Below are 13889 nucleotides of genomic sequence, written 5' to 3'. Positions count from 1 at the left end.
CCAAAGAGAGAGGTCAGGGCATCGGAGCGGGTTAGCGTTGTGGGTAATTGCCAACAGAATGGGACAGGAAGGGACAGAGAGTTTAACATTGGCAAGTAAGGTCATTGCAGGGAATAGAGATAAAAAACTGAAATTCAAGTTCCTTTATCTGAATGCACAAAGCAGCTATAATAAGATAGACGAACTAGTGGCACAAATGGAAGTAAATGATCTAGATCGAATTGCCATTACTGAGACATGGTTACAAGGAGATCAAGGTTGGGAAATGAATATTCCAGGGTACACAATATTTCAGAGAGACAGACAGAATGGCAAAGGAAGAGGGGTAGCCCTGATAGTAAAGGATGGCAAAAGGACATTAATAAGAAGGGATCTGGCCTCAGAAGATCATGAAGTAGAATCAGTTTGGGTGGAAATTAGGAATAGCAGGAGTCAGAAAACACTGATTGGAGTAGTTTACAGGCCCCCGAACAGTAGTTATATTATTGGACAGAACATTAAATGGGAAATTATTGGAGCATGTAACAGAGGTAATACATTAATTGTGGGGGATTTAAATCTACATATAGACTGGAACAATCAAATTGGCAACTGTGGTCAAGAAGATGAATTTGTAGAATGTTTTTGTGACAGTTTCTTGGAGCAATACGTTGTAGTTATCTTAGATCTCATATTGTGTAATGAAACAGGGTTAATTAGCATTGTCATAGTAAAAGATCGACTGGGAAATCGTGATCATAATACTGTCGAATTTCATGTTAAGTTTGAAAGTGACACATTTCAGTCACAAACAAGAATCTTCAACAAAGCCAATTACAAAGGTATTCAGAGAGAAGTGGCTAAGGTTAATTGGGTAAATAGACTAAAAGTGATGGCAGTACATGAACAGTGGGAAGTATTTAAAGAAACAATTCAAAAGGTTCAAAAAAAGTACATTCAGTTCAAAAACAAAAACTCATCAAGAAAGACCCATCTGTGGCTCACTCAAGAAGTCAAGGAGAGTGTTAGACTAAAAGAAGAGGCTTGCAATTTTACAGAAAAAAAGGAACAAGTCTGAGGATTGGAAATATTTTAGAAACTAGCAAAGGGCCACCAAAAAGTTGATAAAAAGGGAAAAAATAGAATGAGAGTCAACTAGCCAGCAATATAAAAACAGATTGTAAGACCTTTTATATGTACATAAAAAGGAAGAGAGTAGGTAAAGAAGATGTTGTTCCCTAAGAGGCAGAGGCAGGAGAAATCTTCATGGGGAATGAGGAAATGGCAGAGGCATTGAACAAATATTTTGTGTCTATCTGCACGGTAGAAGACACAAGTTCCATACCAGAAATAGGCATTAACCTAGGGGCTAAAAAGAGTGAAGGAATTAAGGAAATTGATATCAGCCAAGAAAAAGTATTGGAGAAACTTGAGGGGCTAAAATCTGACAAATCTCCAGGACCAGATGGCTTACACTGTCAGGTTCTAAAAGAGATAGATGCAGGGATAGTGGATGAGCTAGCTATGATTTTCCAGAATTCCTTAGATTCAGGAATGGTCCCGTCAGATTCGAAGTTTGCAAATGTTACACCGCTTTTCAAGAAAGGAGGCAGAGAGAAAACGGGGAATTACAGGCCAGTTAGCCTAACGTCAGTCGTTGGGAAGATGCTGGAAACTATTATTAAAGAAGTCTTAACATTGTACTTGGAAAAGCATAGTGTGATTAGAGCAAGTCAGCATGGTTGTACTAAAGGGAAATCCTGTTTGACAAATTTATTAGAGTTTTTTTGAGGCTGTAACTAGTAGGGTAGATAAAGGGGAACCAGTAGATGTAGTATACCTGGATTTCCAAAAGGCATTCGATAGGGTGCCACATAAAAGATTAATAGGCAAGATAAGGGCTCATGGTATTGGGGGTAATATATTAGCATGGATAGAGGATTGGTTAACAGACAGGAAGCAGGGAGTGAGCATAAATGGGGCATTTTCAAGCTGGGAGGCAATGAATAGTGGGGTGCTGCAAGGATCAGTGCTGGGGCCTCAGCTATTTACACTCTATATTAATGACTTGGATGAAGAGACAGAGTAATGCATCTAAGTTTGCTGATGATACAAAGCTTGGTGGAAAGGTAAGCTGCGGGGAGGACATAGAGAAGCTGCAAAGAGATATAGACAGGTTAAGTGAGTGGGCAACAAGATGGCAAATGGAGTATAATGTAGGGAAGTGTGAAGTTGTTCACTTTGGTCGCAAAAATAGCAAAGCAGAATATTTTTTAAAAAGTGTGAAACTGGGAAGTGTTGATGTTCAGAAAGACTTCAGTGTACTCGTACAAGGAACGCACAAAGTTAACAATGTAGGTGCAGCAGGATATTAGGAAGGCAATGGCATGTTGGCTTTTATTGCAAGGGGTTTGGAGTACAGGAATAAAGAAGTCTTATTTAAATTGTACAGGGCTTTGGTGAGACTGCACCTGGAATACTGGGCACAGTTTTGGTCTCTGCATTGACAAAAGTATATACTTGCACTGCACGCAATGAAGCAAAGATTTATGAAATTGGTCCCTGGGATGAGGGGGTTATCCCATGATGAGAGACTGAGTAAATTGGGCCTATATTCTCTGGCATTTAGAAGAATGAGAGGTGATCTAATTGAGATGTACAAGATTCTGAAAGTGCTTGAAAGGGTAGAAGCTGAGAAATTGTTTCAACTGGTTGGGGAATCTAGAATTTGGAGGCACAGTCTCAGGATAAGGGACCAATCATTCAGGACTGAGATGAGGAGAAATTACTACACTCAAAGGGTTGTGAATCTTTGGAATTCTCTACCCCAGCGGGTTGGGGATGCTCCATCACTGAATACATTTAAGGCTGGGATAGATAGATTTTTGATCGCGCAGGCAATCAAGGGATATAGGGAGTGGGCGGGAACGTGGAATTGTAGCCCAAGATCAGCCATGATCATACTGCTCCTATTTCTTGTGTTCTCTCTCTCTCTCTCTCTCTCCCTCCCTCTCTCTCTCTCCCCCCTCTCCCTCTCTCTCTTTCTCTCCCCCTCTCAGTCTGCTCCCCCGCTCTCTGCTCCCTCTCTCTCCCTCCTTCCCCCCTCCCTCTCTCGGTCCCCTAACTCTCTCTCTGCTTTCCTCTCTCTCTGTCCCTCTCTCTCTCACTCTGCCCCCTTTCTCTCTCTCTCTCTGCCCCCTCCTTCCTTCCCCCTCTCCGTCTTTCTTTCCCTCTATCTCTTCCTCCCTCCCTCTCCCTCTCCCCCTTCCTCCCTCTCCCTCCCTCTTCTTCCCTCCCTCTTCTTCCCTCCCTCTTCTTCCCTCCCTCTTCTTCCCTCCCTCTTCTTCCCTCCCTCTTCTTCCCTCCCTCTTCTTCCCTCCCTCTTCTTCCCTCCCTCTTCTTCCCTCCCTCTTCTTCCCTCCCTCTCGCTGCCTCCCCCTCTCACTGCCTCCCTTTCTTTCCCTCCCTTCTCGCTTCCTTTCCCCCCTCCCTTCCCTCTTTCTCGCTTTCCCCCTTCTTTTCCCTCCCCTTTCCCCCTCCCCTTCCTCTCTCTGTCTCTGTCTCTCTGCCCCTCTCTCTCTGATAGATACAACGATGGTGATTGTGATTGGTCTGTTTTTAAAAAAATCACAGCTGTCAGTTTCAATGCTGAAATTGTTTAGATCGGGAGCAGCACCCGCCGGAAAACCCTGACCTTGTCTGAATTGGAAGCGCTGGTCCCGCTCTATGCCCATGTCAGCTGTGAAACTGACAACTGTGATATTTTTTTAAAAACTGACTGGTTGAAAGAAGAAGCCAATGAGTAATTTCTCATCCCTGAAATTACCAGTCACGGATCCCAAAATTTTTACCACGGGCACTGGTGTACAGCCGACACCTGCTCATCCACCACTTTAAAAATTCACTCCCTCCACCACCGACGCACAGTGGCAGCAGTGTGTACCATCTACAAGATGCACTGCAGCAACGCACCAAGGCTCCTTCGACAGCACCTTCCAAACCCGCGACCTCTACCACCTAGAAGGACAAGGGCAGCAGACGCACGGGAACAGTCGCCTCCAAGCCACACACCATCCTGACTTGGAACTATATCACTGTGCCTTCACTGTTGCTAGGTCAAAATCCTGGAACTCCCTTCCTCACAGCACTGTGGTGTACCTACCTCACATGGACTGCAGTGGTTCAAGAAGGCAGCTCACCACCACCTTCTCAAATGCAATTAGGGATGGGTAATAAATGTTTGCCTGCTCAGCGATGCTCACATCCTGCAGCAGCACTTTAAACAGGAGGGATATTAATGTAAGGAATGGTTGAAACAGCACTTTAGAACAAGGGGCAATATATGCAGTACCGACAGCTGCAAATACTTTAAATTTAAAAGTCTATAAGACTTAACCAACAGGTCACTGCCATAAAAATGCCTCCCCCAGCCTCAATTCCCTGACTACAGCTGAAAATCATTTTAACTCTTGTTGGAAATTGCTACCTAACAACCTGTGCTCTTCATGGCTGGTTGTCAAGTGGGCTGAGAAGAGATTGGCATTTCGGAGTCTTAACTGCATCGCCCACCAGAATGGTGGTCGGTGCTTTTTCGGGTCACGTCATTTTGATCCCGTTATCTCCCCACTTTCAAGTGCAAGTGAGGCAGGAGTGACATGAAAATCAGGAGCAACAACAGCAAATGCATTTATCGAGCACCTTTAATGTAGTAAAACATTCCAACGTGCTTCACAGCAGCAAGTCACATAAGGAGATTTTAGGATAAGTGACCAAAAGCTTGGCTAAAGAGGTTGGTTTTAAGGAGCATCTTAAAGGAGGAGAGAGAGGTAAAGAGGCAGAGAGATTTAGGAGGGAACTCCAGAGCTTTGGCAGCTGCAGGCATGGCTGCCACTGTTGGAACGATTAAAATCATGGATGTGCAGAAAGGTCAGAATTGGAGGAGCGCAGAGACCTCAGAGGGTTGCAGAGCTGGAGACGGGTACAGGGATAAGGAGGGCTGAGGCCATGGAGAGATTTGAAAGCAAGATGAGAATTTTGAAAATCAATGTGTTGCCAGTCCAGAAGTTAGTCAGCAAGCACAGGGTGATGTGTGAACAGGACTTGGTGCAAGTTAACCATTTAAATTCATATTCTTAATAACATGAAGCTACCTCATATTGCTGAGATCAACAGATCTGATGCCTCTGCTTATATCGTGTTACACATCTGACAGATGTAACATAAACAATGACAAATTACCGATATGTGAAATGCTTCTGGCTGCTGGCTTTCTTGTGTTTGTTTATTGCAATAACTTGATAACAAAGAACAAAGAACAGTACAGCACAGGAACAGGCCATTCGGCCCTCCAAGCCTGCGCCGATCTTGATGCCTGCCTAAACTAACACCTTCTGCACTTCCGGGGCCCATATCCCTCTATAACCTTCCTATTCATGTATTTGTCAAGATGTCTCTTAAACGTCGCTATCGTATCTGCTTCCACCACCTCCCTTGGCAGCAAGTTCCAGGCACTCACCACCCTCTGTGTAAAAAACTTGCCTCGCACATCCCCTCTAAACTTTGCCCCTCGCACCTTAAACCTATGTCCCCTAGTAACTGACTCTTCCACCCTGGGAAAAAGCTTCTGACTATCCACTCTGTCCATGCCACTCATAACTTTCTAAACCTCTATCATGTCGCCCCTCCACTTCCGTCGTTCCAGTGAAAACAATCCGAGTTTATCCAACCTCTCCTCATAGCTAATGCCCTCCAGACCAGGCAACATCCTGGTAAACCTCTTCTGTACCCTATCCAAAGCCTCCACGTCCTTCTGGTAGTGTGGCGACCAGAATTGCACGCAATATTCTAAGTGTGGCCTAACTAAAGTTCTGTACAGCTGCAGCATGACTTGCCAATTTTTATACTCTATGCCCCAACCGATGAAGGCAAGCATTTCGTATGCCTTCTTGACTACCTTATCCACCTGCGTTGCCACTTTCAGTGACCTGTGGACCTGTACTATTTTTTTATTCATTCATGGGATGTGGGCGTCGCTGGCCAGGCCAGCATTTATTGCCCATCCCTAATTGCCCTTGAGAAGGTGGTGGTGAGCTGCCTTCTTGAACTGCTGCAGTCCATGTGGGGTAGGTATACCCACAGTGCTCTTAGGAAGGGAGTTCCAGGATTTTGACCCAGCAACAGTGAAGGAACAGCGATAGAGTTCCAAGTCAGGATGGTGTGTGACTTGGAGGGGAACTTGCAGGTGATGGTGTTCCCATGTATTTGCTGCCCTGTACTTCCAGTTGGTAGAGGTCGCGGGTTTGGAAGGTGCTGTCTAAGGAGCCTTGGTGCATTGCTGCAGTGCATCTGGTAGATGGGACACACTGCTGCCACTGTGCGCCGGTGGTGGAGGGAGTGAATGTTTGTAGATGGGGTGCCAATCAAGTGGGCTGCTTTGTCCTGGATGGTGTCGAGCTTCTTGATTGTTGTTGGAGCTGCACCCATCCAGGCAAGTGGAGAGTATTCCATCACACTCCTAACTTCTGCCTTGGAGATGATGAACAGGCTTTGGGGAGTCAGGAGGTGAGTTACTCGCCGCAGGATTCCTAGCCTCTGACCTGCTCTTGTAGCCACGGTATTTATATGGCTACTCCAGTTCAGTTTCTGGTCAATGGTAGCCCCTAGGCTGTTGATAGTGGGGGATTCAGCGATGCTAATGCCGTTGAATGTCAAGGGGAGATGGTTAGATTCTCTCTTGGTGGAGATGGTCATTGCCTGTCACTTGTGTGGCACGAATGTTACTTGCCACTTATCAGCCCAAGCCTGGATATTGTCCAGGTCTTGCTGCATTTCTACATGGACTGCTTCAGTATCTGAGGAGTCACGAATGGTGCTGAACATTGTGCAATCATCAGCGAACATCCCCACTTCTGACCTTATGATTGAAGGAAGGTCATTGATGAAGCAGCTGAAGATGGTTGGGCCTAGGACACTACCCTGAGGAACTCCTGCAGTGATGTCCTGGAGCTCAGATGATTGACCTCCAATAACCACAACCATCTTCCTTTGTGCTAGGTATGACTCAAGCCAGCGGAGGGCTTTCCCCCTGATTCCCATTGACCTCAGTTTTGTGAGGGCTCCTTGATGCCATACTCGGTCAAATGTCAAGGGCAGTCACTCTCACCTCACCTCTTGAGTTCAGCTCTTTTGTCCATGTTTGAACCAAGGCTGTAATGAGGTCAGGAGCTGAGTGGCCCTAGCGGAACCCAAACTGAGCATCACTGAGCAGGTTGTTGCTAAGCAAGTGCCGCTTGATGGCACTGTTGATGACACCTTCCATGACTTTACTGATAATTGAGAGTAGGCTGATGGGGCGGGAGTTGGCCGGGTTGGACTTGTCCTGCTTTTTGTGTACAGGACATACCTGGGCAATTTTCCACGTTGCACGGTAGATGCCAGTGTTGTAGCTGTACTGGAACAGCTTGGCTAGGGGCGCGACAAGTTCTGGAGCACAGGTCTTCTGATATCATGTGGAGTGAATCGAATTGGCTGAAGTCTGGCATCTGTGATGCTGGGGACTTCAGGAGGAGGCCGAGATGGATCATCAACTCGGCACTTCTGGCTGAAGATTGTTACAAATGCTTCAGCCTTACTTTTGCACTGATGTGCTGGGCTCCGCCATCATTGAGGATGGGGATATTTGTGTTTAGTTTAGTTTAGTTTAGAGATACAGCACTGAAACAGGCCCTTCGGCCCACCGAGTCTGTGCCGACCATCAACCACCCATTTATACTAATCCTACACTAATCCCATATTCCTACCACATCCCCACCTGTCCCTATATTTCCCTACCACCTACCTATACTCGGGGCAATTTATAATGGCCAATTAACCTCTCAACCAGCAAGTCTTTGGCTGTGGGAGGAAACCGGAGCACCCGGAGGAAACCCACGCAGACACAGGGAGAACTTGCAAACTCCACACAGGCAGTACCCAGAATTGAACTCGGGTCACTGGAGCTGTGAGGCTGCGGTGCTAACCACTGCGCCGCCTCCTCCACTTAGTTGTTTAATTGTCCACCACCATTCTCGGCTGGATGTGGCAGGGCTGCAGAGCTTAGATCTGATCCGTTGCATGCTGCTTGCGCAGTTTGGCATGCAAGTAGTCCTGGGTTGTAGCTTCACCAGGTTGACACCTCATCTTGAGGTATGCCTGGTGCTGTTCCTGGCATGCCCTCCTGCACTCCTGTACGCCCAGATCTCTCTGCCTGTCAATACTCCTAAGAGTTCTGCCATTTACTGTATACCTCCCACCTGCATTAGGCCTTCCAAAATGCATTACCTCACATTTGTTCAAATTAAACTCCATCTGCCATTTCTCTGCCCAAGTCTCCAACCGATCTATATCCTGCTGTATCCTCTGACAATCCTCATCATTATCCACAACTCCACCAACCTTTGTGTCGTCCGCAAACTTACTAATCAGACCAGCTACATTTTCCTCCAAATCATTTATATATACAAAAAACGCAAAGGTCCCAGCACTGATCCCTGCAGAATACACTAGTCACAACCCTCCATTCAGTAAAGCACCCTTCCACTGCTACCCTCTGTCTTCTATGACAGAGCCAGTTCTGTATCCATCTTGCCAGCTCACCTCTGATCCCGTGTGACTTCACCTTTTGTACCAGTCTGCCATGCGGGACCTTGTCAAAGGCTTTACTAAAGTCCATATAGATGACATCCACTGCCCTTCCTTCATCAATCATCTTCGTCACTTCCTCAAAAAATTCAATCAAATTAGTAAGACACGACCTCCCCTTCACAAAACCATGCTGTCTCTTGCTAATAAGTTTGTTTGTTTCCAAATGGGAGTAAATCCTGTCCCGAATAATCATCTTTAATAGTTTCCCTGCTGCTGATTTAAGGCTCACCGGCCTATAATTTCCTGGATTATCCTTGCCACCCTTCTTAAACAAAGGAACAACATTGGCTATTCTCCAGTCCTCTGGGACCTCACCTGTAGCCAATGAGGAAGCAACGATTTCTGTCAAGGCCCCAGCAATTTCTTCCCTTGCCTCCCTCAGTATTCTGGGGTAGATCCCATCAGGCCCTGGGGACTTATCTACCTTAATGCTTTGCACTTAGGGTGTAGCTTTATGCTGGCGATGGGGGTCATGACGTCGGGGGAAACCGACGCCAAAATCTCCGTGTTGCCTCCCGTACAGAAGCCCCGCCAAATTTAGTGCCAATCAGGCACTTAACTTGACAGCGGCGGGCCTTCCATATGATTTAAGGTCCTGTTGCTGGAAGTCCCAGCCTTGCAGACCTGCCAGCCAATCAAACGTCAGCAGCTGCAGAGCCACCATGGAGGCAGTGGCCAGGATGAGAGGGGTCTCATGGTGTGGGGATGACGAGGGGGTGAGAAGGGGAGTTGGCAGAAAAGGCAAGAGGGATGACCCTCAACGCCACCACCCCCCCCCCCCTCCCTCACCGATACCGGGTGCCACATCCAGACACTAAAGGCTGAATTTTACACCGCCCCAGCGGGTCAGTTGGTGGTGTGGGGGCAGCATAAAATTGAGCGGAGGGTTCCGGGAGGCCTACCCGCCCACCTCCGGTTGACTTTCCGGCGGTCGGGGGTGGGGAGGGGGGGGGGTGGGGGGAACAGCCCGCCCGCCCACCCGAGGCCAATCAAGGCCCTTAAGTGGCCACTTAACGGCCACTTAAGGGCCTGCGCCCGCCTCCATGGGTGTTTTACCCATGGCAAGCGGGCGTGCTGGGGATGTGAAAGGCCGCACAGCGATAGCTGCCGGCCTTTCTGCACCCCGGCGGGGGGGGAGGGGCATGGTAGTCCAGCACAGGGTGCCGATTGAGGGCCACCCCCACCTCAAACCCACCCCTGGGACCCAAAACACCCCCTTTCCCTCCCTCCCCAAACGACCACTCCAGCCTCAGCAGGGAAGGACCAACCCCCCTGGTGAGGCAAGCCCAACCTACCTCATCTCTAGGCTCCATGGCGTCGGCTGGGCTGCAGACCCAGCAGTGGCCACTGCTCCCGGTGGTGCTGCTGAGACTGAGCTGCTGGCCCGCTGATTGGCCGGTAGCTCCGAGGCAGGACTTCCTCCCTCACGTGGGTGGAAGTCCCGCCTCAGGACAATTAAAGCCCGGGGACCCATAAAATGCGGGACGGATCCCCGGGTTCGGCGGAAGTGGGTTTACCACCGATTTTTACATCAGTGGCGAATTTCCGTCCGTCTACAGTAAAATCCAGACCTAAGCCCCTTTGATAGAAGGACTCTTTCCCACTCCGCAGCAGAGAAGCACCCGCACAGATTTTGGTGCCGTGCTTCCCGTGTGGCGACAGGGCCCCCCGCTGCATGGGTAATTGTGGCTGTGGCGGGAAGAGGACCTTAATTAGGGATCAGTTACCCAGTTAAAGGTCTCAATTGGCGGCGGGGCGGGAAGGTTCACAGGCAACTCTGCCCTGGACTAAATTTTTGCGGAGGCAGGATGGTGACGGGGATCACCCCGCCATCCTACCTGATTTTATGCTCTCCCTGTCTCCACACCTGCAATGGGGGTGAGCATAAAATTCCACCCTTACTCATTTTAGACTGGTCACAATTTGTGAAAAGATTATACCATTATGTGAATTTGGAGGAAATTTGTGAACGGAATTCCTGAATTTAAAATGTTTATTTTCTCCAAAATTAGCAGTATAAATACTGTTATGCACTGTTGCAGAGCTACTTGATAAAGAAGGAAAGATGCAAATAACAAAAGATTAAGGTATGATATGTTTATTGGCCTTGTCTAATAGACATAAAGCCCACTCCTCTATATTGTAGGGGCAAGTGTATTTATGGCACTATAGTTTTTATTTGTTCCGCTGCAAATTGACCAGCAACTTGTGGTGAGGAAGAGATATCCCATGAATTGCGATGTACCACAAGTTGCTGGACGATTTGTACCACTCTCCTGTTCGCTTCATGAATACAGCATCTCACACTCAACATCCCCTTCATCTTCATGAAGTTGCTTCATTTGCAAATTAATTGCTCATTAAACACACACACACACACACACAGTTACATCTAGTAATTAATAGCTTATGTACCCTTTTTAACCATGTGATAATTATTACTGACTGCAAATCAGCCTCTCTGGCCCCAAAAGTGCATACGGTACTTAAAAGTATGGAATCTCATTCCTTCAGGTTGTGAATTGCTGTTGGAGATTTTATAATTATGTAATTTTCAAATTTAATTCTTACTTTACCTCTCTAATTTTTCTTTCCCTCTTTATTTCTTTTTCTCAACCTAATTTGTCATAGAATTCACTAACTGTAATTCTTAATCCTTCCTCATATTGTATATAAACTTGTTCAAATCGGATCTGGTGTGAAAATTTTGCATTGAGCACCCATGTGCTATAGTATCCCTTTGAATACTTACATGCATTGTCTTTTCGAGTAGGTCTGGTGCATGTGTCAGGATGAAAAGTCAGGCTTTCTTGTATTACTCCACAGCAGTGATGAATGGATGCACTATGATTGTCCTTGTCTGAAGTCACTGCAAATCTAAATTGATTTCATTTCTTAATGTGTTCAGAAGTTTGTGATTTAACTGAGAATCAGATCCATCGAAAAATAACTAAACCTGAAAAAGTTGTTGAAAATCTTAATTGTTTTTACTTTTTAAACACTAACCTGCTTAAACCATTCAGGATCAAAACTGTAGTTATACAATCACGTGTCTTTTCATCAAAGACCGGGATGCAAATTGATACTGACTGATGAGTTAGATTTTTAATCAGATAGGAGTCCAGGACTTTTACTAATATTTTGCAGCTTGAATGCCATGAGTTTGTCTGTTTATAATTAGAATCATTAATTATTAATACCCGAATAAGTCAAGTTTAGTCTTTATAACATGGGTTTCTGGAATTTTTTGCCAATATTTTGAGGATCGAGTAGCATGAACACCATGATCGTAAGTACAAGAACACATCTTGGAGAAATCAAATGCATTGAATTCATTACACAAGATGGTCAGTGGCTGTTTGGTACCATTTTGTTTTCCCATCTGTTACAGAAATGTATGCGTTTTAATCCTGATGCTACTGTGTGGGTCGCCAAGCAACAGATCCTATGCACTCTGAACTATAGTTTGAAAGATGTGCTGAATTATGGTCTGTTCCAACCAGCAAGCAATGGAAGAGACGGCAAATTTTTGGATGAGGAGCGCCTGCTCAAAGAATACCCCCAGCCAAACAACAAAGGAGTCCCCTCCCTCGAGGTAACCAAAGGCAGCAAAGGTTCTGGGTCTTCATTTATCTACTGACCCAACGAACACATCACATAGTCATTACAATCATTGACATTACTGAACTTGGTGATTTGAGAAATTAAATAATTGGCATATAGACGGAAAGAACTTCATACAGTAACTTCAGGGTGCCCCAAATCAGTTCACAGCCAATGACTTATTTTTAAAGTGTTGTAATGTAAGGAATATAGCAGCCAATTTGTGTACAGCAAGCTCGTACAAACAACAACGTGATACATGTCTAGATAATCCATTTTAATGGCGTTGGTTGAGGGATAACTGTTTACTATGACAGCGGGGAAGTGACCCCTACTCTTCCTCGAATAGTGATACTGGAGTACTCATGTGGGCATCCAAGAGGGCAGATGGGGCCTTGGTTTAAAGTCTTTTCTGAAAGTCAGCACCTCAGTACTGAACTGAAGTACCAGCCTAGATTAGGTCTTTGCAGTAGGACATGGCTGACACCAAGACTGCTTCATTGAGGATACAATCTGATTATATTAATCAAATTTGAACAAATCAATGTACATCAGGAGGGGTCAAGCTTTTCTTGTCTTTTTAGCTCACTCATGTTTAGGGTTCATGTATAAAATTAAACCCCCCTCCCATCTAGGGGAAATTGGGCAGGCGGCAGAGGTGGGGAGCGGGGGGCAATGGGTGGAGGGTGCTTAAAATGGAAGGGGGGAACTTGCCTAGTCCATTCCTGTCTCAATCTGGCCATTTTAAATTATTGGTAGGCTCCTTCTTCAAATCTGCAGATTTGACCCTGATAACAACGTTGAGACCCAACTGCTGTTTTTACCTGAGACGTGAGCGGTGGTTCATTTCCTCAGGTCAAGGCTGCCAGGTGTGCACATCCAGAATGAGAAGAGGCCCAGGTAAGTGTGAGTGTAAAAATGTTCTTTTTCTTTACAGGTGTCCTTGTGGCCCTGGCCTCAGGCTTCCCTCCACCTCCAACAACTATAACCACCCACCTCATCTCACTGTCCATCTATGATTCTGCCTGACACCCCCCAGCTCTTTGGTCTGCTTAACATGTGAAAGAGACCAGTCTCACTGGGACCCTGTGTGTGGCCTCTGAACTACCCCATTTTAATAGCTGGGCCCCCACTTCCCACCTGCTTCCTGGTTGTTTTGATTGGGTAGTTGCCAAGCAACATGTGAATGTGACCCGGCTGTTAAGATTGGTCGAGCCTCTCTGCTCTGGCTCCCCCTACAGGCAAGCTGCTCGCAGGTGTAAAAATCGGCACCTATTAATCAACGGGAATAATTTTCATAGAGTTGAGGTTGCTCCTAATAATTGGTATTGGTGTTCTAATTTAAGATTTATTCAACAATGCCGAAATCAACCTTTTCAAAATCTCCAGATGCACTTTAGAAATATCTAAGTGCTAGTAGAACAAAATTTGCTTGTTGCCCAAGGTAGGATTACCAGAGCTCCAGTTGTCTGCGACTCACAAACTGTAGTCTGTTCACCTCTGATGATCATGCACTGTTTAACCAATTAAAAGCCAGAATGAAGGAAAGACTTGCATTGACATAGCATCTTCCAGCACCTCAGGACATCACAAAGTGCTTTCCAGCCAATGAAGTGTAGTTACTG

General features: G+C 46.2%; 1 protein-coding gene across 11 annotated transcripts in view; it reads left to right on the top strand.

Annotated features, from left to right (window-relative positions):
* Positions 1-13889, top strand: part of shank2b (SH3 and multiple ankyrin repeat domains 2b) — a 1108014-nt gene that overhangs the window by 253046 nt on the left and 841079 nt on the right. For 10 of the 11 annotated variants that reach the window (XM_068046566.1, XM_068046565.1, XM_068046557.1 and 7 more), the window contains one exon: positions 12053-12256. The exons of the other annotated variant lie outside the window; for it this stretch is intronic. In XM_068046566.1, coding sequence (XP_067902667.1) covers positions 12053-12256 — 204 coding nt within the window. The remainder of the gene's footprint in view (positions 1-12052; positions 12257-13889) is intronic. 11 annotated transcript variants of the gene reach the window in all.

Source organism: Heterodontus francisci, chromosome 14 (genome assembly GCF_036365525.1).
Source record: "Heterodontus francisci isolate sHetFra1 chromosome 14, sHetFra1.hap1, whole genome shotgun sequence".
NCBI classification, from domain to species: domain Eukaryota; kingdom Metazoa; phylum Chordata; class Chondrichthyes; order Heterodontiformes; family Heterodontidae; genus Heterodontus; species Heterodontus francisci.
The sequence above is the reverse complement of the archived record's forward strand: the minus strand, read 5'-3'. Positions and strand labels throughout refer to the sequence as shown.